Raw genomic sequence first — 27,912 nt, 5'->3', positions numbered from 1 at the left:
TTCCAAAGCTACTGCTGATTCTTCTTTCAGTACCCAGGCAGTGCATTCCACATCATAACTAGCTGCGTAAAAAACAAATCTGGCTCTTCTACCAATTACTTTGAATCTGTGTCCTCTGGTTTAAGGTTCTCCTACCAGGAGAAATACTTTCTACAGAGTTACTCTATTGAAATCTTTCATGATTCTGCGCACTTCTGATAAATCTTCCCTTAACCTTTTCTGTTCTAAAAACAAGCCCAGCTTCTCTACATCCATCAGCCCTTTTACCAATCCAGTAAATCTCCCCATCCTCCTTGAGCCTTTGAGGTCCTCCCTCAACTGTAATGCCCAGAATTAGCACAAAGCTCCAGCTGAGGCTAAAATGATGATTTGTAAAGATGTTGTACAGCATCCTTGCTAACCATTTATTTATAAAACCAAGGATCCAGAACGCTTTTTTCAAACCAGCCTATCAACTTGTCTTGCTAGCTTCAAAGATTTGTTTAGATGAACCCCAAAATCTCTCCACCCTTGTCAAAGTGTACCATTTAGTTTAAAATATCTATTCGCCTTCTACCTCCTAATATGCATCGCTTTACACTTCTCTGCATTAAATTTCATCTGCCACGTGCCTGCCCATGCCACCTGTCTCTGCTTACCCTCCTGAAGTTCTGCTTTACTGTATTTCCAACCTATGCATTATCTGCAAGTGTTAAAATTATACCCCCTTTATCCAGGTCACTGATATATATCAGAAAGAGTACAAGTTCCAATGCCAACACCTGAGGAACATGGACTGTTTAGTTTCCTCCAGTCTGATAAACAACTATTTATCACCACTCTCTGCTTTCTACATCTTAACTCATTTTGTATTCACACTTCCACTGTCCCTTTAATCCTGTGGGTTGCCATTTGCTGTTGTGACATTTTAATTGAAAGCCTTTTCAAAATCCAGAAACAGCAACTGCACTACCCTCATCATTCCACTCTGTTACTAAATCAAAAAACTCATATCAAGTTAGCAAACCACAATTTGTCTTTAACTTTATCCTTTACCTGCGTGCACTGGTCCCCCCACCCCCATCCCCTCCCCACACACACATATATATATATATATATATATAGGACATAGTCACTACATGTAATAAAAAGTTGCTTGATTACTGAATAGTGGTCATTTTTGCTGGTGCAGAGGTATCCAAGATAGACTACTAAACTGCGCAGCACATTCATCTCAGACACACAGCATTGGAACAATTTTGAGAATCTTAGAAGCATGTCTGTACCATCTGTGGATTCACATCCTAGCCTTGTAAATGCCTTGGAAATGACAAGAATGTAAATGAAACCACTGATTTCTGGTAGCAAGCAGATTGTCAGGAGTTAATGATATATCAGGCCAACACCATGATGATACCTTACCCCAGGAGCAAATAAGTTGATCACATCACACCCACTCTATGGAATTCTATTGGAACACATGATTGGCAGGAGGAGAGAGAGAGAGAAAGAGCGAGCTCAATTTACACGTGTGGCAGAAAATCTGAGTTCAGTGAAGACTCCTCCAGTTCCTGGCTTTGTGGTCATCTCCTTGAAAATTGGCAATCCTTGTGATTGTGGTGTGTGGCAGAAGAGAGGACTGGCCAGTGGACAAGCCCTGGCAAAGAATGACAGGCTCACTCCCCCTCCATTTCCACCAAAGAACCTGCAAATATTGACAAGACTCCTGGAAGCACTCACTCTCGTTCTTCAGATTTTGAAAAGGACAACAGTACCGCATCAACACAAAGTTTACAAGGTTGCAGAAAAGTGGTAACCTCCAAGAAATATCTTCTCTGGCTTAGTTTGAAAGGTTCCTCTGTAAATTCCATTCCTTAAAGCTGAGTCTCTTGTCCCAGAATTTGGAATCAAAAGGTCTGGTATAGTTTTCAAGCCATAAAATGTAAAGACAATTATTTGTATGCATCGTATATGAGGTTGATGACGTGGCAGTGTTGAATTAAACCAGTCAGAGCTAGTGGTTCAGAACTGATAGTTCCCATCTGATGCTAACCAGGTTTAATGACAAACAATTTTTAGGAAATAGAGATAGTTTAATTAAGTTGTATATGCATTTGGGTGTGTTAAGAATAAAGTATATCTTTAAGTTTAAGTTTGATTGATATGTTTCTCTATTCGTGGATTAAAAGGTGAAACTTGGTATCTTGTTTCATTTTTGAATGCAGACAGTTCTAGAGCTCTGTTTATATACCTGCATTTCTAATGAGTTTTACGACTCCTGAAACAAAGTTAAAGCAAACACAAGAGTAGAAAAAACTGTGCTGTTATCTAGCAACAGAGGTCTACAGAGGGAGACCCAACAACACACACAGACAGAGGGAAAAGCAGCAGTTCGAGTTCAGTCGAAAGCAGTTTGAGTTCAGTTGACAATAGCTGCCAGAGAGAGACTGGACAATGGGGCAGGTAGCAATTCCCAAACTGAAGTTGAAGTCAAGACTGATGAGAAGCTGGACAGGAGAGGAAACTGCAGAATCAGGTTACAGGAATTAAGGGGAAAGTCTCAAAAAGACCTTCTAGACAAAGGAAGGACAGGAACCTGGAAAAGGTCCTGCTGGGTGAAGTCAAGAATAAGGGGCAGAGGAAGGCTCCAAGCTAAAGAGAAAAGCTGCAGGAAGCAGATTTAAAGCAAAACCAGCTTGAAAGAAGTCGGAAGGTCCAAAGAGACAGATGAAGGTCTGTAACTCTTTACTATGGGCTAATGAAGCAGCGGTGTACTGTTAGTTGGCATGGCTGAGCATTTGAGAGTGTGCATGGAAATAAGCTTGAATACACATGGTCATCCAGGGGAGAGGAACATCAGAAGGACAGTTTGAAACCCTGGAGGTGGACCCTTGCAGAAGGCTTCTGAGAGAAAGCATTGGTTTGGAAGATGATTCCAAAGTGAGTTCTTGGAGAGTGGAGATTGGAAGCCCTCATGTGAAAGACGGACAGGTTAGCTCACGGTGTGACAAGCGTCTTGGGGGAGTTGATGAGAGCATCTGATTGGGGTGGCATCTGTCACTTGGTTTCAGAGTGTGGTGTGTCTGACCACAGGTCGCCTATTGGTTTACATGGACTGTGTACTTACTGTGAATATTAGAGTATAAGATAGCTTTTGTAATTTGTGTTATCTTTACAAATCTGTATATATTTGTAGAGGTATAGTTGTGGGTGAAGGAGTCTTGTAATATAGTTCATCTTTTCTTGTTTAATAAATCCTTTATTATTTTGTTAAAAGATCATCAGCTGACTTCTGAGACTCTGTTCAGTAGCTACTCCTCACGTATCTAAATGAAAAATAAAAGTTAGGATCTATCAAGCCGGGCTCCGCCCTGGGATCAGGCTTGTCCAGGAGTGTCCACTGGGATCATAACACAATTCAGAGAAGTTATTTTGTTGACCCGTTTTGCAATGTTACATCACTGTTCATGATGACTCACACATACAAGCTATACGTCTGTACAAAAAGTTGCAGTCATTGTAAAATAAAGTCATACATCAAACTTTCAATATCCACAGGAGTCAAGCTGGTCATCTAAACTCCCCCTGAAAATAACTCTCTGAGTAGATTCTGAACTGATTAAACCTATTGAAAATTCCCAAAATTACATCACAGGCTTGCCTTTCCTCCGAATAGCATAGCCTTAGCAATATCTTAAAAGAGGGAGGGAGGGAGGTTTTCCTGTGTGTTAATTCTAGCAAATGATGTAATCTCATTCTGATAAAACAGGCTGGCGATTTCATTAGAAGTAGCCCCACATTTCATTCGAGAGTCAGAATTACCTGACAGTCACCTGAGAATCAATCAAGGAACCATGCTGAAGAGTTCATGAGAACTCAGTCTAACCAGGGGTGGGAGGTCTGTATCAGCAGCATGCTGGAATCCTCCAAATGGGCGACCTTAACCATGTGGCCAGGATTTAAATTCAAGGCTCCAGATGTGAAAAAACATTGTTTACCTCAATCACTTAATGATTGACTCTCCGTACACTCTTGTGTTTGGGCAGGGAATCATCCTCCTAAAGCTGCTTGATTACCAAATTGAAGATAGTGTGATTGTCCCAAGAGTACATTGCCACAAGGTTTAACAAATACAAGAAAAGAGACAGTGGGAAGAAGTATGAATAGAAATCTGATCTCCAAAGATTCAGTGGAATTGCTCTGATAACCCATGATATGGCAAAAATGATGGTATTTACTTATGGGTGACCCTGCTGCTCGCTGGTGTTTGCTCCAAGTTGAATAGATATATAACCAGTGGGATTTATGATATCATATTTGTATTTACATAGCATCTTCAATGTAGTGACAAGTGCCAAGGTGCTTCACTGGAGCGTTATTAGACAAAATTTGACACCAAGCTATGTAAGCAGGTATGAGAACAGATGACCAAAAGTTTGGTCAAAAAGGTAACTCTGAAGTAGCGACTTACAGGAGGAGAGATAGAGAGGTGGGGAATTTTAGGAAGGAAATTTAAGCTTAGGGTCTAGGCAGCTGAAGGCCCGCTGCCAACGGGGGAGTGATGTAAGTCTGGTTTGTGCATGAGGCCAGAATTGGAGAAGCACAGATGTCTCAATAATTGTTTTAAGACTGGAGGCAGTTACAGAGAGAGGGAGAGGGCAAGGCCATGGAAGGATTTGAAAACAACAATGAGGATTTTAATTTACTTGGGATAGTCTGGGGTGACAATGAGACACCCTCTTCAATTAAAAAAACCCAATAAAAATTATTTAAAGAGTAAACTCTATTCATTTTGTTTCAGCATGGGTAAAAAATTATCTTGTAGAGACTAAACTTCACACTTCAGGATGTCGTGACAAATGAGTAAACACTTAGAGGTAAGGCGTGTTTCACTGTTCAGTCACACTGTGATCTGAAGCCAATTTGAGCATGCCATCCTGCAAGGGAACAATTGCACCCAACAATCTCCCATGTGTTATCCTTTCCCGACAACACCTAGCAATGCTCAGCGCCACAAAGTGAAAGGCGCAACAGCATGGACAGCTGAATTTAGTGACAATTTGCAACTTTGCAACTGAACCACGTGTCGGAAAGAAAACAAACGTTTTTAAATAAAAATTAATGCGCTGCATAGGGAACCTGTGAGATATCTCTCAGCTCTTGAGAATCCACACTAAAAAAATAACGTCTCTCAAACAGGACTTGAATGTGAAAAGTTTTGTAACAGATAACGGTTTTAGCATAGGCATAACTTAACCGAAAATGGTTATTCCCAACCACCACCAAATACACCAAAATGTAGCTGCTGCAACAGTTTGATAACAATAATATTGCCCACTTAGGAGTGAAACAACTCGTGGTACTTCACAGAAGGGTGGATCAGAAACCAGCAAGGTCATGGTCAAAGGAGATGACCGATGCCAAAGCACGTTTTTTAGGGATGTTTTGAAGGGAGGAATAAAGTATTAACAGAATTCTGTAGCGCAGGCATAAAGAGAATTGAGTAAGAGAGGTTAAAATATGGAGTTCTAACTTCAGCACCAAGTGAATTGCAGGATGAAAGGTTCCATCTGCCAAAGCATGAGAAACAGAGATTTTGTGTGTGTTGCGGGGCGGGGCAGGGGAGAGAGAGAAAGGAAGTAAGAGAGGAGTGAGTTAGTGAGCGGTAAGAAAGAGGAAAATGAGAAAATACAAAATGCTTGTTCAAGATAGTGAAAGAGTGACATCGGCAGAAGATCCGACAGATTAAGACAGTAAGACAATATGTCAAACAATTTGTTTTAATCCTTGCATGGCTGGAAAGGTCAGCATTTGTAGCCCATTCGTAATTACCTTTTGAGGGCATTTAAGAGTCAACCACATGGCTGTGGGTCCGAAGTCACATATAGGCCAGACTAGGCAAGGACAGGTTTCCTTCATTCAAGGACATTAGTGAACAAGATGAGTTTTTAAGACAATCAATGATAGTTTCATGGTTACTATACTGAAACCAGTTTTCCTTGACGATTCGTTTATGATTCAGTGAATTTAAATTCCACAAGCTGCTATGGTGAGATTTGAACCTTTGTCCCCAGAACATCAGTCTAAGCCTCCAGAATATAAGTGACATTGATGGGAGGCAGTGGTGTTGTGGTAATGTGTCAGAGAGGGGCAAACACCCGTACCTTCATCCTAGTGTCAAACTTGAGCACAGAAATGATAATACCAAAATTAAAATAACCTGGCAAATTAACGCAAAAGATAAGGAGCCCCAGAAAGTGCTTATCGATAAATAGAAAATGACCAATAATTTATATATTTAGTCTGGAGATGAAAAGGGAGGGGGAGAGCTACCTGGACACAGTGTTTCAGGAGACAGTCACACCCTCTAGATTAATTACATCAAATTTGGACTGTGGTCAGGGACAGAAGGGTGTGACTGCAAGTGAGGCAAGAATAGGGATCCAGAATTTAGCTTTGGAGGAGCTTGAGCCAGCGTCCTTGTCCAATAGGTACGAAGTTCTTGCTCCCGGTGTGAACGAGGGCACAGGCTACAGTGAGGACGAGTGAACTGACCACAGCACCATGGTACAGAGCACCATTCAAATGGGGGGAGAAAAGAGAAATGTAGTAGTAATAGGGGATAGCAAGTTAGCGGATAGATACTGTTCTCTGCAGCAAAGACAGAGAGTCCCGAAGGCTGTGTTGCCTGCCTGGTGCTATGGTTAAGGACATCTCTTCTGAGCTAGAGGTGAACTTGGAGTGGGAGGGGAAGGATCCAGTTGTCGTGGACAACGTAGTTACCAACGACATAGGGAGGACTAGGAAAGGTTCAGCTGAGGGATTACAAGCAGCTCAGGGCGAAATTGAAAAGCAGAACCACAAAAGGTAATAATCTCCAGATTATTACCTGAGCCACGTGCAATTTGGCATAGGGTGAATAAGATTAGAGAGGTAAATAAATGGCTCAAAGATTGGTGTGGGAGAAATGGGTCCTGATTCATGAGGCCACTGCACCAGTACTGGGGAAGGAGGGTTCAAAAATTAGGCGGGGGTGGGGTTCAATTGAAGGGAAGTTTAAAAAATCAAAAAGAAATGAGAGAGCAGAGGTGCAGGATAGTGAAGAGGCGAACGATAATCAAAAAGTGTGACAGGAAGGGGCAGAAAATATAAGCAGAAGAGTGCAGCAGAAATTAGAACCAGAATGAATAATAATGGTAAAAAGTCAAAGCTTAAGGCTCTTTATCTGAATGCATGCAGCATTTGTAACAAGATAGATGAGTTGACGGCACAAATAGAAATAAATGAGTATAACTTGATAGCTATTACAAAGACATGGTTGCAGGGTGGCCAAGGCTGGGAACTCAATATTCAACGGTATTTGACGTTTCAAAAAAAAAGGCAAAAAGGAAAAGGAGGTGGGGGTAGTTTTCTTAATAAAGGAAGGTATCAGTGAGCTAGTGAGTAGTGATATAGATGCAATAGGTCATCATGTAGAATCAGTTTGGGTGGAAATAAGGAATGGCAAGGGGAAGAAGTCACGAGTGGCCCCCGAAGAGTTGCCTCACTATAGGACAAAGTATAAATCGGGAAATAATAGAGGCATTTAAGAAGGATGCTACAATTGTCATGGGTGACTTTAATCCGCATACTGACTGGACAAATCAGATTGGCAAGGGTAACATGGAAGACGAATTTGTAGAGTGCATCAGGGATTGTTTCTTAGAGCAATATGTTGCAGAACCTACACGGGAACAAGCTATTTTAGATCTAATAATGTGTAATGAGATGGGGTTAATAAGAGATATTGTGGTTAAGGATCCTCTGGGGGGGTGGGGGTAGCAATCACAACATGGTAGAATTTCAGTTTGAGGGTGAGCAACTCAGGTCTCAAAACAGCATCCTCAACTTAAATAAGGGCAACTACAGACGTAAGAAGAAAGAGTAGTCTAAAGCGGGCTGGGAAAATAGACTAAGGGGAAGGTTAGTGGATAAGCAGTGATAGACATTTAAGCAAATATTTCATAACGTTCAGCAACAATTTATCCTGGTCAAAAAGAAAGACTTGATGAGAAGGATGAACCATCCGTGGTTTACAAAGGCGGTCAATGAGAGTATCCAATCAAAAACTAAGACATACAAAAGCGGTGAAAACAGAGGATTAGGAATTTTTTAGGAACCAGCAGTGGGTGACTAAAAAGCTAATAAAGAGGGAGAAAATTGATTATGAAAGTAAACTGGCAAGGCAACAACAAGAGCTTCTATGGGTATATAAAAAGAAAGAGTGGCTAAAGTGAGCATGGGACCCTTGGAGGATGCGACTGGAGAATTGATAACGGGGAACAGGAAAATGTCAGATAATTTAAACCAATATTTAGCATTGGTCTTCACGTTGGACGACATTATAAACATCCCAAAGATATCAGATAAGTAAGGGGCTAATGGGAGGAAAGATCTTGGAACAGTCTTTATCGCGAAGGACAAAATATTTGACAAACTGATGGGACTAAAGGCAGACAAGTCGCCAGGACCTGGTGGCCTGCATCCAAGGGTTTTAAAGGAAGTGGCTGCAGAAATAGTGGAGGCATTGGTCGAAATACTCCAGAACTCACTGGATTTGGGAGGGTCCCAGCGGACTGTGAAACCGCTGATGTGGCACCCCTGTTCAAGAAGGGAGGGAGACAACAAGCAGGAAACTGTAGGTCATTCAGCCTAACATCTGTCGTTGGGAAAATGCTACATTCCATTACTAAGAAAGAAATAGCAGGACATTTAGAAAAGCTTAATACAATCAGAGTCAACATGGTTTTGTGAAAGGGGAATCATGTTTGACAAATTTGCTAGAGTTCTTTGAGGAGATAACAAGCAGAGTTGATAAAGGGGAACTGGCAGATGTAGTGTATTTGGATTCCCAGAAGGCATTCGATAAGGTACTACATAAAAGGTTATTGTACAAGATAGGAGTGCACGATATTGGGGATAATGTATTAACATGGATTGAGGATTGGTTAACGCACAGAAGAGAGAGTCGGGATCAATGGGTCTTTTTCAGGTTGGAAAGACATAACTAGTGGAGTGCCACAAGGATCAGTCTGAGGGCTTCAATTATTTATTATCTATATTAATGACTTGGAGGAAGGGTAGAGTGTAATGTATCCAGATTTGCTGACGATACAAAAAATAAGTGGGAGGGCATTTTGTGATGAGGACATGAGGAATCTGCAAGGGGATATAGATAGGTTGAGTGAGTGGGCAAAAACTTGGCAGCTGGAGTTTAGTGTAGGGAAGTGTGAGGTCATGAACTTTGGTAGAAAGAATCAAAAGGCAGACTATTATTTAAATGGACAGAGACTCCACAAAGGTGCAGCATAGAGGGATCTGGGTATACTTGTGCATGAAACACAAAGTTAGCATGCAGGTGCAGCAAGTAATTAAGAAGGAAAATGGAATTTTGGCCTATATTGCTATGGGATTGGAGTTTAAAAATAGGCTAGGCTTTTTACAACTGTACAAGGTGTTGGTGAGGCCGCACCTGGAGTACTGTGTACAGTCTTGGTCTTTGTCTTTAAGAAAGGATATACTGGCATTGGAGGCAGTTCAAAAAGAGAATCACTAGGCTGATTTCTGGGATGAAGGGGTTGACTTATCAAGAACAGCTAAACAGATTAGGCCTTTATTCATTAGAGTTTAGAAGAATGAGGGGTGATCTTATAGAAACGTACAAGATTCTGAGGGGGCTTGACAGGGTAGATGTTGAGAAAATGTTTCCACTAGTTGGGGAATCTTGAACTAGGGGACATAGTTACAAAATAAAGGGATACTCATTTAAAACTAAGGTGCAAAATAATTTCTTCTCTCAGAGGGTAGTGAATGTCTGGAATTGTTTACCCCAGAGAGTTGTGGAGGCTAGATCACAAAGTATTTAAAGAGGAGGTAGATAGATTTTTGAAATAATCGGGGAGTTGAAGGCTGTGAGGAGCTGGCATGAAGGAGTTGAGGCCTGGGGCAGATCAGCCATATCTTATTGGATGGCGGGCAGGCTTGAGGGGACAAATGGCCTTATCCTGCTCCTATTTCTTACGTTCTCATGTTCTAAGGTTAAAAAAAGGTTCTCCAACTCAACACATCAGTGATGTCACAAATCAAATCCTCGTCTACTTGACAACAGTGACATGTCTGCTCTTCACGGGAGTGTCACAAAACCAACTTAAAAGCATTTTTCTTGACTTGCAAGTTTAATATACAATATAGGTGGGTTTGTTTTCTGCTTGAAATGTGCTTCATGAGAACACGTGCACATGCTATCCATGGTGCACTGACAAGTCAAATTTCTCACACAAGCCAACTGCAGTAGTAAAGCACTGCAGCAATGTCATAGAATTGTAGAGTGTGTCAATCATCTAGTTCATGGTTCACAGTAATATTTTAGAGGTAACTTTTACTTTGTGTTAAATACATGATAACTGAAAGCCTAATTAAGAAACTGACAAACAACCCTAACGTAAATGCAAATTGAACAAGTCCAAGTTAATTATAGCTCAAAGGGTTGAATGTGTTCTTATGAGGTCAGAGTTAAGAGGGTCAAAGCCCAGGGGGCCTTCATATAGCTGGGAGACTTCAGACACCAAGTCTGAGGAGAATCTCCCTGACTTCATTCCAAATTCAAATTTTTCATACAGACGTCAAGGTTTGGTTTCGAAACTAAAAGCTTAATTGACGTAAATATCAATTGGACATCTCAACTAACCCCTGTTACTCTAGGCATGAGTGATTCAGGGTGGAGCTCTGGGAAGTAGGTATATTTTTGAAATATCAGGGATTTGAGGGCTATGAAGAGCTGGCACGAAAGAGGAGTTGAGGCCTGGGACAGATCAGCCATGATCTTATTGAATGGCGGGGCAGGCTAGGGGCGGGCACGGGGGTGCGAATGGCCCACTGCTGCTCCTATTTCTTATGTTATGAGCTCAGAACACATCAGAGAGCCAATATATACTGCCCACTGTATGGATGTTTTAAGTCTGTTTTAAATGCATGTACTATGCATTTAATAGAACTATGAACAGTTGACCTGAACATGTCAAGAAACTTGTCAGTTTTTGAGGAGTAGACAGAATGTCTAATCATGAATGAAAAGCTCTTCTAGCACAGCGGCTGTAATGTCTGAAAGCACTGCTCTGAATACAGGAGGGAGAGTTGGATGTGCGGGGGGAAAGGAGTCACAAAGTATAACTGCCTAAACTTTTAGGCTGATCTGGGATATGTGGAGCCAGGCAAGCCCATTTGAACAGGGGTGATAGATGCATTGAACTTGGACAGGATAGGATACAGGCAGCGAAGATGTGGGCAAGCCAGTGTCTGAGAGGACTCCCCCCAGCAAGTTGTTGAGCCTGATACATGGTCCTAGTCAGTGCAAACAGCTGGCAACGGGTACGAGAGGAGTTGTACATCAGCTCTCTTTGACTGAGGTAGATAGAAAACAAAATTGGCCATTCCTTCATTCAGTTCTTGTCTTGAACGACTGGGTTTGGGTGGTCCGTGGTGCTCCCACCGGAGAGAGTGTGGCGAGTACAGGACATCTTCAGCTGCACTTTCCTTTGCCTGAGAATTTAGGGCCATAACATGTTTGAAGAAGAAACAAGAGGAAGATCGGTCATTTAAAATCAGCAGCAAACAGGGAAAAGAACGTTAAATTCATCTTTACTAATTCCCATCTGACATTAACTTTGTGCCAGCAAGTTAAGTCTCCATTCAATGATTCCTAAAAGAAAACGTATATTCATCACGAGCAACAGGCAGTGTGCTGTCACAAGGAAATGTCACACCTCTACCACTGGAACAATTACGTTTAATTGATTTGATTTGTGTCTCGTAAAATGGCTCTGTGGCTCCAATGTAAAGTTCAAGCAGGGATTGTACAGAATGCATAAAAGGATGTCCGCCATTTTCATGCGAAAATATGTCTCCCCCATCTACCACCTGCACAAACAGTTCAACATTCAGCTCACGGGCATTCACAAAGTTAACACTTGAGCAGCACACAGAGGGAATGACTTCACGTTACCTGTCCTATTGCCATTGTCACTGTACAAGAAGCAAGATAGCTACCAGGACATCCTTGATATCCAAATGGGCCTACTGAAGCTTTCAAAAGGAAAGTAAACCATTCAGCTTTGTAACACAGAAGTCAGTCATTTGACCCACAGTAATGCTGTTCGCTAAACTGATCTGCAAATCACTGACAGCGTGGGGAGCATGATAAACTTGGCAATGCACCCTGGATGTAAAAGCTTCCAACATTATCACCATTAACTGAGAACGGTCTGTGGTAATTTATGCTGGAGATTTGAAACTTGGAAAGAGTTTGTGTGCATTGGTAATTGGGGAATGATTTTTTTCCACCAGTAACAATGAAGGATATAATGGCTGGACAATGGGTACAATGACATCAGGTTTCAGCTTCCATCAATTTACCATGTTCTGACCTCGAATTTGGGTACAAACTTTACTCCAAGTCTTCAACACATCTCATAGTGGAAGGTGATCCTTTAATGCTGTTGTGTCATTGATCAAATGTAAAGCTAAACAGAGCTTCAATTTGTCTGCGTATCTGGTTAAGGTCGCACTTGAAAGAAAACTTTTTAAAATTATTTTATGGGATGTGGGTGTCACTGGCCAGGCCAGCTTTTATTGCCCACCCCTATTTGCCCTTGAGAAGGTGGTGGTTGCTGCCTCTAACTACTGCAGCCCATGTGGTTTAGGAACACCCACAGTGCTGTGAGGAAGGGGGTTCGATGATTTTGACCAAGTAATAGTGAAGGAGCAGCAATATAGTCTAAGTCAGGATGGTGTGTGGCTTGGAGGAGAACTTGCAGGTGGTGGTGTTCCCATGCATCTGCTGTCCTTGTCCTTCTGGGTGGCAGAGGTTTAGAAGGTCCTGTCGAAGGAGGGTTGGTTAGTTGCTGCCGTATGTCTTATAGATGGTACACAATGCAGCATCGATGGTGGAAGCAGTGAACGTTGGTGGTGGTGGTGGTGGATGGGGTGTCACTCATCCAGGCAAGTAGAGAGTATTCCAACACATTCCTGGCTTGTGCCTTGTAGGTGTGGTGGACAGGGTTTGGGGAGTCAGGAGGTGAGTTACTCACCAGAATTCCCAGCCTTTGACCTGCTCTTGTAGCCCACAGTATTTATGTGGCTGGTCCAGTTCAGTTTCTAGTCAATGGTAACTCCCAGGATGTTGATAGTGGAGGATTCAGTGATGCTAATGCCATGAAGTCAAGGGGTGATGGTTGATTCCCTCTTTTGGGAGTTGGTCATTGCCTGGCACTTACTTCAGCCCAAGTCTGGATATTGTCCAGGTCTTGCTGCATTTGGACATGGACTGCTTCAGTATTTGAGGAGTCACGAATGGTGCTGAACATTGTGCAATCATCAGCGAACATCCCCATTTCTGACCTTACGATGGAAGGAAGGTAATTGATGAAGAAGCTGAAGATGGTTGGGCCGAGGACACTACCCAGAGTAACGCCTGCAGCGACTTGGCGGGACTTGGATGATTGACTTCCAAGAACCACTACCATCTTCCTCTGTGCTAAGTAAGACTCCAACCAGTGGAGAATTTTGTCCTCCCCGATTCCCACAAACTTTTTTTGCTAGTGGTCCTTGATGCTACACTCGATCAACTGCGGCCTTGATGTCAAGGGCAGTCACTCTCACCTCACCTCAAGTCCAGCTCCTTTGTCCACGTTTGAACCAAGGCTGTAATGAGGTCAGGAGCGGAGCCCAAACTGAGTGTCAGTGAGCAGGTTATTGCTGAATAACCTGTCATTGATAGCACTGTCAACAACACTTTGCATCATTGTACTGATGATCGAGAGAAGACTGGTCGGATTGGATTTGTCCTGCTTTTTGGACATACCTGGGCAATTTTTCACATTTTTGGGTCCATGCCAGTGTTGTAGCTGTACTGGATCAGCTTGGCAAGGGGAGCGGCTAGTTCTGGAGCACAAGTCTTCAGTACTATTGGCTGTATATTGTCAGGGACCACAGCCTTTGCAGTATCCAGTGCCTTCAGCTGCTTTTTGGTATGACATGGCATGAATCAAGGAAAAACAGGCAGTTCTCCTTAGCCAGCATTCTTTCCTTATAGTTTATTTTTAAGTTTATTTTTTCAAGAGATGTGGGTGTTGATGTCAAGGCCAGCATTTGTTGCCCATCCCTAACTGCCCTTTGAGGGGAGTTAATAGTCAACCACATTACAGTGAATCTGGAGTCACATGTGGGCCAGACTGGATATGGATGGCAGATTGGTGAACCTGATGGATTTTACCACAGTTGATGATAGTTTCATGGTCTAGCTTGCAATTCCAGATTTTTAAAAATTAATTGACCTCAAATTGCATCAGCGATCAGTTAGATTTGAAACTGTGGCCCTAAAGGATTAGCAATGCAGTGACATGGCCACTACGTCACCGTCTCCCTCCAAAGCATGTAAACAGGAAAAGTGCCTGTGACAAGTCGTATCTTGATGATACAAGAGGTGTGCAATCATTGAATATTAATAGTCGTCACCAAATTTGATAAGGTTACAGGTAAAGAAATAAGGTCCTGTTAACCAGAATATTAAAGCAATTGGTTTTGGAAAATGCAAATCACACAGGCACAAAAATGAGTCAGACAAGATGACGAGCAGTGATTTGTTCAATTACTTTAGCCAACAGTGTTATTATAAGCCAAATGACTCCCTTCTGTGCTAAGACTTGGATTGTTGACTTTCCTTTTGAAGGCTTCAACCAGGCTCTGAGTGCACATAATGATACAGATCAGGTGGCGACCATTCGGCCCATCCTGCCTGTACCAGCTCTTTGAAAGAACTATCTAATCAAATTCAAAGATCTATTTATCTCTGTCTTGAGGACAGTCAATGACTGAGCACCTGAGCCTTCCCTAGGGGAGAGAATGCCAAATATTCACAAACCTCTAAGTGAAGAAATTTCTCCACGCCTCAGCCCAAAATGGCCGAATTAGCCCCTCTCAATCGTCAGACTCTACCCAGGATGCTGGGTTACTAAGGTAACAGACAGCACTTGCTTCTAAAACACTAGAGCTTTCAATCAGTTGCTATGGAATTGGTATCTATCACTTTATCCAGTGAAGCACAATTCATTCAGGCAATTACTTGATTCCCATCAACCCATTACTGCACAATAAAACCTGCCATGTTCAACACTGTCTCATTCGCTGCTGCTTCATTCATGGTCTAATTAATCAGCGCACTCAGTTTTACTAGACTATACGTTGAATTCAAACACAAGAACTACTATCAGGTAAGATTGAACAGCCTGAGTCTCTCTCATACACAGAGAATGAGGCTGACAGGTGACACACATCGGGGTCTTTAAAATTATGAGTCTGGCAATGGGTGAACAGAAATCTGATCACTTAGCAAATTCCCTAAGGTGGAACTACCCCATTGGTTTTGGCATTGTGCTGTGATCACGGCATCATGAATAGTGATGAACAGCACAGGATAAATTCTTCATGCTCAGGGGTGAGCAGCCCCTTTAACAACAGGGGAGGGGGGTGGTCTTCATTGAAACAGAGGGTGCCAACTGTAAAAAACTGTGGGAGTCTTCAGAGGTCACTGGGGAAGTCTCTCCATTTCGCACATGGCCAATCCATCCCCCTGCTCACATTTTAAGGAGCAGGGCAGGAAGAAATTCAGCTCAGTGTATGTTTGTGAACCACAAATGCCAGTTCAAAATTCGGCACGGTCGTGAGTAAAGGAATACTACTTCTGGTCATTTCTTGTGTTACAATTTCTTTACTGCAATGCTGCTCACTTGTTAAATGAGGTGTCTAATTGCCTTACAAAGATCTTGAAACCATATCCACGATTACACATTAACCGCGACGACACGCGCAGATTCCAAGCCCAAGAGAGAAGGCGGGTTTTCCACAGGCTTGTAGGGCTATAATGAAAGGACAAAAGAACAGAGATGCAAGCATGACCCAGACCTCCCTGTCCCTTGCCATTTCAACACACCACCCTGCTCTCATGCCCACATGTCTGTCCTTGGCCTGCTGCAATGTTCCAGTGAAGCTCAACGCAAACTGGAGGAACAGCAGCTCATCTTCCAACTAGGCACTTTACAGCCTTCCGGACTGAATATTGAGTTCAACAATTTTAGATCATGAACTCTCTCCTCCACCCCCACCCTCTTTCCGATTCCCCTTTTTTCCAATAATTTATATAGATTTTTCTTTTCCCACCTATTTCCATTATTTTAAAATGTATTTCCATCCATTGTTTTATCTCTACCTTTTAGCCTATTTCGATCCCTCCCCCCCAACCCACCCCCACTAGGGCAATCTGTACCTTATACGTCCTGCTTTCTACCCTTAATGTCACCTATTAGCACATTTTTTAGCTAATATCACCACTGTTAATACCTCTTTGTCCTTTTGTCTATAACATCTTTTGGCTATCTCCACCTATCACTGGCCCTCTATCCAGCTCTGCCTGTCCCTCCCACCCGCCCCCCAACCAACCAACTTATATTTCACCTCTCTTCTATTTTTCCTTAGTTCTGTTGAAGAGTCATACAGTCTCGAAACGTTAACTGTGTTCCTCTCCGCAGATGCTGTCAGACCTGCTGAGTTTTTCCAGGTATTTTTATTTTTGTTTTTGTTTGAGATGCGGGACTAATTGGACAGCTCTTTCAAAGTGCTCATTCAGGCACGATGGACCTTGTTTTGGGCTGTATCTTTCTACTTCACAATGCTGTGAATTTTGCTGGGCTCTCTGTCTGAACGATACCATTATGGAAGATTGGGCTGGTGGCTGATATTGAAAATGACGGTAACGTGACCCCACTCCTCCTTTCTCCCGATTAAAGCAAACAGAATTGCACTATCTTTACCACCAAGCATCTGAACCAAGAACCTCAAGCCAGGCTAAACGCAAAAAAAAATGCTCTTGAGATTCTGCCAGTCAACATGCCTTAAACATAAGGTGACAAGCATCTTTCACCAATGTGAATTTTCTCCTCTCCCACGCAAGTTATCTCTGTGTCCGCTCAATCTGACACTGGCAAAATTAGTGCCAAAGTCCTGCGGTTAGGACACTGGCAAACTGGGCTGGAACTACTCAAGGTCATTTAGCTCAGGATTCTTCCAATCTGACAGGCACAGGAGGCTCTCACACCCCAGCAGTCTGGGTTAGCCAGTCATTTGGGTCCTGGAAGTGAAATGTCTTAGTGTTGATCCATTCTCCTTGTTGAATAATTGCTTCCTCATGAGAGTTAATCTCAATGAGGAGTCAATCTGGGAAAGGGCAACAGGACAGATGCTGAGTAACTGTTTCCACTGGCTGGACAGTTTAGCACTGGAGAGGACAAATGGTGGAATTTTGTCAGTGGCCTCGTCCCAGCTTAAAAATCAGGGGTGAACCCTCATCCGCCTGGCTGAGGATGAGACTTCTGCCCCTATCTGGGAGGAAGTCCTGCTTCTGAGAGCAGTCAGTCAATCAAATAGCCAACAGCTCTCTCATCCCAGCAACGCCACTGGGAGTAGCAGCCACTGCTGCAATGTTCCCAATGTCAATCGTCACTGGATGTGGCTGAAGAGATGAGTGAGGGGATTTTCCCAAGGCTAGGCTGGCAGGACCTTGTGAAGGGGTGTTTGGGGGGGGGGGGGTGGTGACTGCTATCAAGAGGGCAGGAGAGCACATGGGGGCAGGTCATGCCATGCATCAAGGGGCCACCATTGGGCTCAAGCCCAACATGAGACACCTCCCGACCTGCACCCCCAACAATGCCACGGGAATTTACCTGTGATCTGGGCACCTTCTTCTGCTGGTAAATACTTTGCTGACCAATTCCTGCTGCTGCATGCTATACCATATTGCACTCGCAAATCATCAGACTCAATCACATCACAGTAATGAATGGGAGTAATATTGAACTTGTGCAATAATCTCAGGAAACAATGGCTGGGACTTTCCAATCCAGTCATGGCGGGACCTACTGCGGGAGATTCAGCTTCCCAGCCAAAAGTCCATGGTCTTTCAGCGGAACCAGACAGTCCCGATGGTGGGGGGGGCTGGAAAATCCTGCCCAATGAGTCAGAGTAGGGCAAAGTGCAATGAGTCTTAGCATTGAATGGGTAGTGCAGCCACCAGTTATAAATGTTTTCTTGTATAAATATGAGTGGCATTGCACTTTTACTGGGCACCAGTCTGAGGAAACCATGAGCACAATGGTTTAAAATAACATAGAATAAGTTTGGATGAAGAAGACCCTTCAGCCCATCTGGCTGCCAATCTCACTGTCTCATTCGGTCATGCAGGAATCGCAGAGTTAAATAAAATTCCAGTTAGGGCACGGCTCCGTCTCAGTTCAGATTTGTCACTCAGCAATTTTTTTTTTTTAAAACAACCGCAAAGCATTATTTTGACATCCTCGTCTGAACTTTCCGAAATATCATTGGCATTTTTTCTTCCAAAATAATAGTGCAATACAAGAACATGGATATGTAAAGAATGAACTTCCTCATGCTATTCACTTCAGAATGTAGAAACCAAATTGGATTAAGATGTGAAACCTTTAAAGTGTCAAATTGTGTTGAAAGATCTGGCGTGTTATTAATCACCTCAAGTATGAAATCAGAGGCGAATTCTGTAAGGACATCTCTGGTGGGTTTTGTGTTTGTTCCTTCAAGAACTGTGTGGGTGAGCTGCTGTCAACACCACAGAGAGCAGCTATAGAGGCTTCACGCGTGGGCTACTTAAATGCTGCTGCTCCAGTATTATTAACTGTTCCAAACATCAGGAGCCTTTCACACCTATAATGAGCAATCTCATAACTATTGGATTTTCAACATCCTCTATCAGAGGTACTTTATTTACAAAAAATATTATTAAATATCCCATTTATTTAATGGTGATCCTCAGAGTTAATTTGGCCACCGTATTGCTTTTTTGCAGTCACGCGTCTGCCTTGCGTTCCAGCTCTCTCTGTTCTATGGATGAGCAGGGTGGCAGCTGCCCGGGTTGCCAATCTCTGTCCTACAATTTGTTTCAGTGACTGCGGCATTCGTCGCCAGAAAACCAGAAAAATGGGCCAAGAGGCCCAAATCTAAATTACTATCCAGTGACCCACAATGGAAAGTGCGTGGCTGATGATGACGTGGCTGTGGTGGTCCCCACATTCAAAGAGCCTGGCAATATCAATCATTTCTGCTTGAAGAAGAAGAATGGCCATTCCAGTAAAGTGATCCGTACCAGCCCCCTACAAACATTGGCACGTTAAGGAAGACCAAGGAAGAAAACTGGTGAGGAATAACATGATATAACCCCACGCTGATTTTCCCCTTGCTAACCTCGAGGCTCTGAGGTCAATTGTAGGATTCCTGTTCCAAACCCACTTGTGGTCAGCAATTTGGCCTCGGTAGGTCAGGATTCTGACCTGGGAAGCTCTGAGAGTTATCATGACTGACAACAGCAAGTTACACTGATCCAAAAAGGCACCAAAGGACCTGGGAGAAATCTCACTTTATTCTTAATGATATCTAAGATAAGAGCCAAAGTTATAAAGACAATCAGAGAAAGACAATGGGAAGAGGCAATGTGGGTCTATTAATGACAGGTATGTATGATGCTCTAAGAGGCAAAAAGGAACCAGACTTGATAAATAACTATTTTGTGCCCATTTTCATTATATAGGACGAGGTTAAAATACTAATGATAAGAGAGAACCTAAAAATCTGTCAAAGAGTAAGAATTTAGCGCATTTAAACTAACTAAAAAAATGGTAACGGAAAGAATAAGGAGACTGGAGATAGACACATATCCAGGATCTGATAGATTCTGCCCAGAGCAAGTAAAGAAACAAGTTAGGGCAATTGCAGATGCAATAGTGATAATTTTCCAAAGTTCTTCTGGTTTTGGAACCATCTTTTTCGATTTGAAAATGGCAAATGTCACTCCATTAATTTGGGAAAGTAGTGAGGAAATTTCTAATCTCAGCCCTACCATAGAAACTCAGAGCAGGGATAGGCCATTCGGCCCTTCAAGCCTGCCCTACTTATCAATATGATCATGGCTGATCCTCTATCAATGCCATATTCCAGCTTTCTCTCCATACCCTTTGATGCCCCTAATATCTAAAAAATTATCAATTTCTTTCTTGAATATACTTAGTGACTCAACCTCCACAGCCTTCTGTGGTAGACAATTCCACAGTTGATTGAGAATTGATGAGTGAAAAATTTTTTCTTCATCTCAATCCTTAATGGCCTGCCCTGCATCCTGACACTGTGGCCCCTGGTTCTACACTCCCCAACCAAGCGAAACATCTTCCCTGCATCCAGTCTGTCTAGCCCTGTTAGAATTTTACATGTTTCAATTAGATCCCCTCTCATTCTTCTAAACTCTACTGAATACAGGCCCAGTCGAACCAATCGCTCCTCATATGACAGTCTTGCCATCCTAGCCTAGTAGCCTTGGCTGCACTCCCTCTATGGCTAGTATATCCTTTCTTAGGTAGGGAGAGCAAAACTGCACACAATACTCCAGGTGTGGTCTCACCAAGACCCTGTATAACTGCAGGAAGACTTGTGAACTCAAATCCTTTTGCAATGAAGGCCAACATGCCATTTGTCTTCCTAATTGCTTGCTGCACCTGCCTATTGACTGGTGTACAAGGACACCCAGATCCCTTTGTGCATCCACATTTCCCAATATACCACCATTTAAATAATATTCTGCCTTTCTGTTTTTCACACTGAAGCGTGTAACTTCACATTTATCCACATTATGCTGCATCTGCCATGCGTTTGTCCACACACACTTGTCCAAATTGCCCTAAAGCCTCCTTGCATCCTCCTCACAACCCCGCCCAATTTTGCGTCATCAGCAAACATGGCATTTGGATCCCTCATCCAAGTCATTTATATATATCGTGAATAGCTGGGGCCCAAGCACTGATCCCTGCGGTTCACCACTAGTCACTGCCTGCCATCTGGAAAAAGACCCATTTATTCCCATTCCCTGTTTTGGGTCTGTCAACCAATTTTCAATCCATGCCAGTATATTAGCCCCAATCCCATGTGCTTTAATTTTGCCCACTTGCCTCTTATGTGGTGCCTTATCAAAAGCCTTCTTGAAATCCAAATACACCACATCCACTGGTTCTCCCTTATCTATTCTACTAGTTACATCCTCAAAAAACTCAAGCAGATTAGTTAAGCATGATTTCACTTTCATTAACCCACCCACACTGACTTTGTCTAATCCCGTTAATGCTTTCCAAGTGTTCTGTTACCACGTATTTTATAACAGACTCTAGCATTTTCCCCACTACTGATGTTAGGCTAACAGGTCTGTAATTCTCTGTTTTTCTCTCCCTTCTTTTTTAAATAGTGGGGTTACATTTGCTAACCTCCAATCTGTAGGAACTGCTCCAGAGTCTATAGAATTTTGGAAGATAGCCAGTAATGCATCCAATATTTCCAGAGCCACTTCCTTTAGTACTCTATGATGTAGATTATCAGGCCTTGGAGATTTTTCAGCCTTTAACCCCATTAATTTCTCCAGTACCATTTTTTTTTACTAATACTGATTTTCTTCAATTCCTCTCTCTCACTGGACCCTTGGTTCTCTAACATTTCTGGGAAATTATTTATGTCCTCTTTTGTGAAGACAGAACCAAAATAAGTGTTCAATTCTTCCGCCATTTGTTTGTTCCCCATTATAATTTCCCGTTTCTGCCGGTAAGGGACTTACATTTGTCTTCACTAATATTTTTCTCTTCACATATTTATAGAAGCTATTACAGTCAGTTTTTATGTTCCTTGCAAGTTTACTCTCATACTCCATTTTCCCCTTCTTGATGAATCTTCTTGTCCACTTTTGCTGAATTCTAAACTGTTCCCAATCCTCAGGCTTGCTGCTTTTTCTGGCAATTTAATATATGTCTCCTCTTTGGATCTAATACTATCCCTAAATTCTTTTGTAAGCCATGGTTGAGCTACCTTTCCTGTTTTATTTTTGTGCCAGACAGGAATGAATAATTGTTGTAATTCATGCATACGTTCCCTAAATATTAACTCTTGCCTATCCACACCATCAACCTTTTTAGTAAGGTTCCCCAATCCATCACTACCAACTTGCACCTCATACCCTCGCAGTTCCCTTTATTTAGATTTAGGGCCATAGTTTCGGATTCAACTTCTTCACACTCCATCCTAATTAACAAGTCTACCATTTTGTGGTCGCTCTTCCCCAAGGGACCCCACACAACAAGATTATTAATTAATCCTTTCTCATTGCACAATACCCAGTCTAGGACAGCCTGCTCTCAAGTTGGTTCCTCAACATATTGGACTAAAAAAACATCATGTACATACTCAAGGAAATGCTCCTCCACAGTATTATTGCTAGTTTGGTTTGTCCAATCTACATGTAGATTAAAGTCACCCATGATTAAAGTTGTACCCTTATTGCATGCGTCTCTAATTTCCTGCTTAATGCCTTCCCTTACATCTCCAATACTCTTTGAGGGCCTATAGACAACCCCTGCCAATGTTTTCTGCCCGTGTTACTTATCTCCAACAAAAAAGATTCCACATCATGGTTTTCCGAGCCAACATCCCTCCTCACTATTACATTGATTTCCTCATTTACTAACAGCGCTACCCCACCTCCTTTCCCTATTTGTCTGTCCTTCTTAAATGTTGAATACCCCTGGATGTTCAGTTCCCATCCTTAGTCACCCTACAGCCATGTCTCCGTAATTGCAACTATGTCATAACTGTTTATATCTATTTGCACTGTTAGTTCATCTACCTTATTGAGAATGCTCCGTACATTAAGGTACAATGCCTTTAGACTCGTCTTTTTAACCTTGTTAGTCATCTTAGCTTTATTTTGCACTATGACCCCATTTGTTTCTCGCCTTTGTTTTTTCTGCCTTCCACTTTTGCTTCTTACTTTTCTGTCTTATGTTTCTATCCCCGTTTCTCCCTGCTCAGGTTCCAATCCCCCTGCCATTCTAATTTAAACCCTCCTCGACCACACTAGCAAGCACCCCCCACCCACATTGGTCCCGGTCCTGCCCAGATGCAGCCTGTCCTGTTTGTATTGGTCCCACCCTTCCCAGAACCGGTCCCAATATCCCAGGAATCTGAATCCTTCCCCCTACACCATTTCTTCAGCCACGTATTCATCTGATATATCCTGTTATTTCTACTGTTGCTAACACGTGGAACAAACCAGAAAGTACATACGTAACACCTGAAATTCAGTTGTGGGCAAGTTACTGGAATCTACCATTGGGGACAATGAGTGAGCATTTGGAACAGATCCAAGAGTTGGTGTGGATTTGTGATGTTCAAGTCATGTCCGACTAACCTAGTTAATTTTTTGAGGAAGTCACGAATATGGTGGACAAGGGAGTCTCTGGATATTGTACATGAAGTTGCACACAAGAGATTATTAGCTGAAATAAAAGTAAATGTCATTAGAGGTAAGCTTGTAAATTTGGTTCTTGATTGTTTGAGAGGCAAAGAGACAAAGTAGGAAGAATGGGAATATACTCTGATCAAGAGGATGTGGCTCGATGTGAGAATGTGATCCTCATCTGTACTTGGGCCTCAACTTTTCACCAAATACATCCATGATTTGGAGTTCTGAATGTGATAGCGAAGTGGAGCAAAATTACAATCTGCAGCAGGAAGAGGTTAGAAATTGCTCTCGGTCATATTGGCAGGTGAACACCTGAATGTATTTCTGTGAACCCTCGCTACTAATTAACTTGTGCTCTTAAACTATTTGAAGTTGTGAGCAGGCGAGTTAGGTCAATCACCACTGCTCACAGCCAGTCACACTGTCAGGATTGAACTCTGTCTCACAACTGGCTCTACCAACATTAAAATAGAAGCCATTTCCCTGAGAACCTGGTGCTTGGCTGCTCAAAGAGAAGGTTGTCTACCCTCCCTGTGTGTGGAAGATACAGCAATGTGAGAAACTCCTGAACAAAAGGAATGGAGCAGGCTCTGCAAGAGCCATGTTTCCTTGACAACAAGACTTGGTTGTTTTTTTTAATCTCTCCTCCTGCCTCTAAGGTGGGAATGCTTTTGCGGACTGCTGTTTGAGTAATTCTGGCTTTATTTTTGCTAGTTGCATACCTGTAGCAAAAGCACAGAATGTTTAGGTGATGTCAAGTTGGAGGAGCGTCTGTGTGTGTAAAATAAGCAGGTAAGCTTGAGTAAATGAATAGCAATTTTTTTTCAGCAGTCCTGTGCAATTGGAAATTATTCTGTGAGGCAGCTTCTCCAGCAGTAAACTATGATCTGTTCAACTAGGGCCTAATTCACAATGTGTGAACAACTTGGCCAACCCACAAGTTAAGTCATGGCCTGTTGAACACATTCTCTGCTGCGATTCACCTAGCTACCCTTTTGCCCACAAGTCATCTCAACTCTCCATCAAGGTTCTAATTCAAAGCCAGCTCTGCTACGTGCAACTTAAGAATGGAGTTTGTTATTTAAACATGTGTTGTACATGACTTGAATTCTTCCTGCCAACCCAGGATCTAATCTGCCATGTGCCACTTAGGCATAATCCTAGACTTGAAGACCAAATTCCAGTCCCATGACCTGAACCAGGATCTGTAAGCCTTGGCTCAGTGGTAGCACCGTTGTCTCCAAGTCAGAAGTTTGAGAGTCCAAGTCCCACTCTGGGAACTTCATCACAACATCTGGACTAACATACCAGTGTGGCACTGAGGAAGTGCTGCACTGCCCAAGATCCCATGGCACTATTCAAGTAACAAAAGAGTTGTTCCCTACTGTCTTAGCCAATATTTATGCCTCAACTAATACCAAGAATAACAGATTATCTTTTTTTCATTGCTGTTTGGAGGGGCTTGCTGTGTGAAAATTCCTACAATACAACAGTTGCACCTTGAACTAATTTATAGGCTGTAAAGTGCTTTGTGAAGTGAGGGGTATGAAAGGCATTATATAAATTCTGGTCTTTGCTTGCTTCTCTGTTCTTAACAACACACACACACACACACATCCCCCGCCAACAAACTCTAAACTTGCTCTGCCCGCCCCCGCCTGCAATTTGTTTGCATGTGGATGCTTGGAGATTATTCCTTCTTATGGATTGGCCCCAAATTGGTTAAGTCCTGAGATTCTCACACTTTGTCCATGTGCCATCTCAGTCACAACTTGCCCATTAGTGAATAGACTCCCGTTTGCTTGGCACTGCAGCCACTCGTAGCAAGTGTTAGCATTCAACTTCCTTCCTTCTATGGTTCACAAGATACTTCGAATAAACGCAAAACATTTCTTAGTATACAGGACAGGCTTAAGTGAAACCTAGGATGAGGGACCAGCTCAGCCCAGATCCTTAAGTGGCTTCAGGCTTGAAGTTCTACCTTTTAGCCTTCAGTGAACTGCTGTAAAGCAAACTCTTTTATGTACCATCTAAGAATACAAGAAATAGGAGTAGACCATACAGCCCATCGAGCCTGCTCTGCCATTCAACAGGATAGTGTCTAATCCTCGACCTCAACTCATTTTGCCTGCATCAAAAGATACATATGCCATTGATGAGACTTCTTGACAAATCCATGCCTAAATTCTTTCAAGACAGTCTATTCATATACTATACTATAGCTTTATTTATTATTCTATCCCCAAAATAGGTCATGTCTGATGCCATTACTGCCACTTCTCTTATCAGAAGGCAAGCCACGCAGACCTCTCACAACACTTCAAAGACATTCTGTTTAGCTTGGAAGACCTGTTGCTCCAGGGTGCAAACAAATTTGACTATTAACCCTTAACTTCCCAACATGTCCAAAAGAAATCTCTTCAGGACATTTAACAGCAGACTGACCCTACTGACTCTGCATTCCACTAGAATGCCAATCCAACAATAATTGCCTGGGTTATTGGTCAGTGTTTTTGTAACTAACTTCACCAGTACCAGATGTGTGTCTGATTGCTCCATCTTCACGCTCAGGGATAATTCTTCATCCCATGTCTTCCACGGCTTAGCAGCTGCTTCAGACTACATATCTACTTACCCCGCCCTCACGTAGAATGACAGTCAAACAAATTTACTAATATTTTCACTCTTGGTTTGGAACTCTAAACCATTCTATGAAAACTGACATGAAGGATAAAAAAGAACAACATTTCTTCAGAATTAGTGTTCCCAACCGTGGCAAACATCCCGTCTGAAACAAGTTCAGCTGTCATTGAGCACTGCAGTCCAACCCTCCCGGGCTATCTGGATTGGAGGATTTATCTCCATCCAGAGCCTTACTGCAGTTTATCAGAATTAGCAACCCCAGGCCCTTCACACAGGACAATAAAAAACAAGATCTCTCAAAATTTGACATCTACGTACCAGGTAACTATATGATACTATGCTAACAACAGTGATCACAGCAATCAATCTGTACCAATCAACAGACAGACTCAGACATGCCATGAAGTGATTAAAACTTCTAGTGCTGGTTAGTTTTGGGAATTTCAGGTTCAAAGTCACCTGCTCCTCCCAAGTATTGCACCAAATGGGCACGTACAGCATTTTTAAATTTAGTTTCTCATAGGCTGTGAGCCTTGCTGCCCATCCCTAATTGCCCTTGAATTGCGTAACTTGCTGTGCCATTTAGAGTGAAACACATGGCTGTGGATCTAAGAGCCACATGTAGGACCGACTGGGTAAGGGTGGCCATTTGTGAAACATGGGTTTTTACTACAATCGACGATCACGAGGGTAGGGTATCAGGGCATCACACTTACTGCTAATTCCATATATATTATCACTGAGTGACTGTGTTACTTTTGATTATGAGCAGAATCTGACCAAGTTTTACCAGTATTGCTATCAATTATCAGTTCAATTTGACTGAGTTAGCATGAGTTACTGACTGAATCAAAATCCTGGAAATGCATTCCTCACAGCACCATTGGTAGACCGACACCACATGGACTGCAGTGGTTCAAGGAGGCAGCTCATAACCGCCTTCTCAAGGGAAACTAGGGATGAGCCTAATGTTGGCCTTGCCAGCCATGCTCACGTACCACAAAAGAGCAAAAAAAATCCAAGTTTCTCCTATCTCTAGTTTTCTGTTTCACCTGCTTGCAGGTGGTCTCCTGGTTCCTCAAACTTCTCACACAACACCTGTTGGCCAGAAACCACAAGCAAAGGTACTCATCATCCCAACCCTGTTAAAGTAAATGCAGTTGTATCTTCAGGCATCACAAAGGCAAAACCACCAGAAATGTTTCCGGGAGTTGGGAACCTTCAACTTCAACTGGCAAGTGCTCCATTTTTCTCTTCCTTCCCATTATGCAGCAGAAAGGCACCTTTTGCAGAGGGCAGTAACAAAGCACAGTCATTCTATGTTTCAGATCCATGCCCTCCTGGCTGAAGTGGAAAATCTCTTCCTCTTTGTCTTTGCATCCTGTTGCTTAAAAGAAAGATTTCTTGACAAGAAACAAACTGAAATGACTGTGCAGAGCCATCTGCCCAAGTTGCAATCACAGGCTTTTCATCGAATCATGAAATAATTCAGTGTGAACAGATTACATGCTCCTGCCTCAATACTCACCAATATTGGAGTGTTTCAACAGCCGACAGATTCGTGCTTCCCTCTCCAGCTTCTGGTGATCTGCAAGAGAACAAAGACAAATAAGTCAAAAGGGAATGATAGTGCAAGACTCCTTGCATTCTTGAACGCCTCAGCCGCAATTCAATAAAGTTGGTTTGATTTCTAAGGTGCAAGAATCAATTGAGAAAACATCCAATTAATTAATCTGCTCAAAGAGATACCAGGATGAAGTAGCAAAGTTTAAAAGAGAAGAAAGACTGCAATCGTAAATAGATAAAACCAAAAGACAAAATACACATATTGGGCTACTCATAATCTT

General features: G+C 42.5%; 1 protein-coding gene across 49 annotated transcripts in view; it reads right to left on the bottom strand.

The window, feature by feature from the left end:
* The window catches only part of LOC144694882 (calcium/calmodulin-dependent protein kinase type II subunit beta-like), a 248,380-nt gene that overhangs the window by 131,187 nt on the left and 89,281 nt on the right, over positions 1-27,912 (bottom strand). For all 49 annotated transcript variants that reach the window (XM_078565546.1, XM_078565562.1, XM_078565579.1 and 46 more), the window contains exon 3: positions 27,594-27,653. In XM_078565546.1, coding sequence (XP_078421672.1) covers positions 27,594-27,653 — 60 coding nt within the window. The remainder of the gene's footprint in view (positions 1-27,593; positions 27,654-27,912) is intronic.

Source organism: Cetorhinus maximus, chromosome 20 (assembly GCF_964194155.1).
Source record: "Cetorhinus maximus chromosome 20, sCetMax3.hap1.1, whole genome shotgun sequence".
Lineage (NCBI taxonomy): Eukaryota > Metazoa > Chordata > Chondrichthyes > Lamniformes > Cetorhinidae > Cetorhinus > Cetorhinus maximus.
This window is presented reverse-complemented; position numbering and strand designations above follow the sequence as displayed.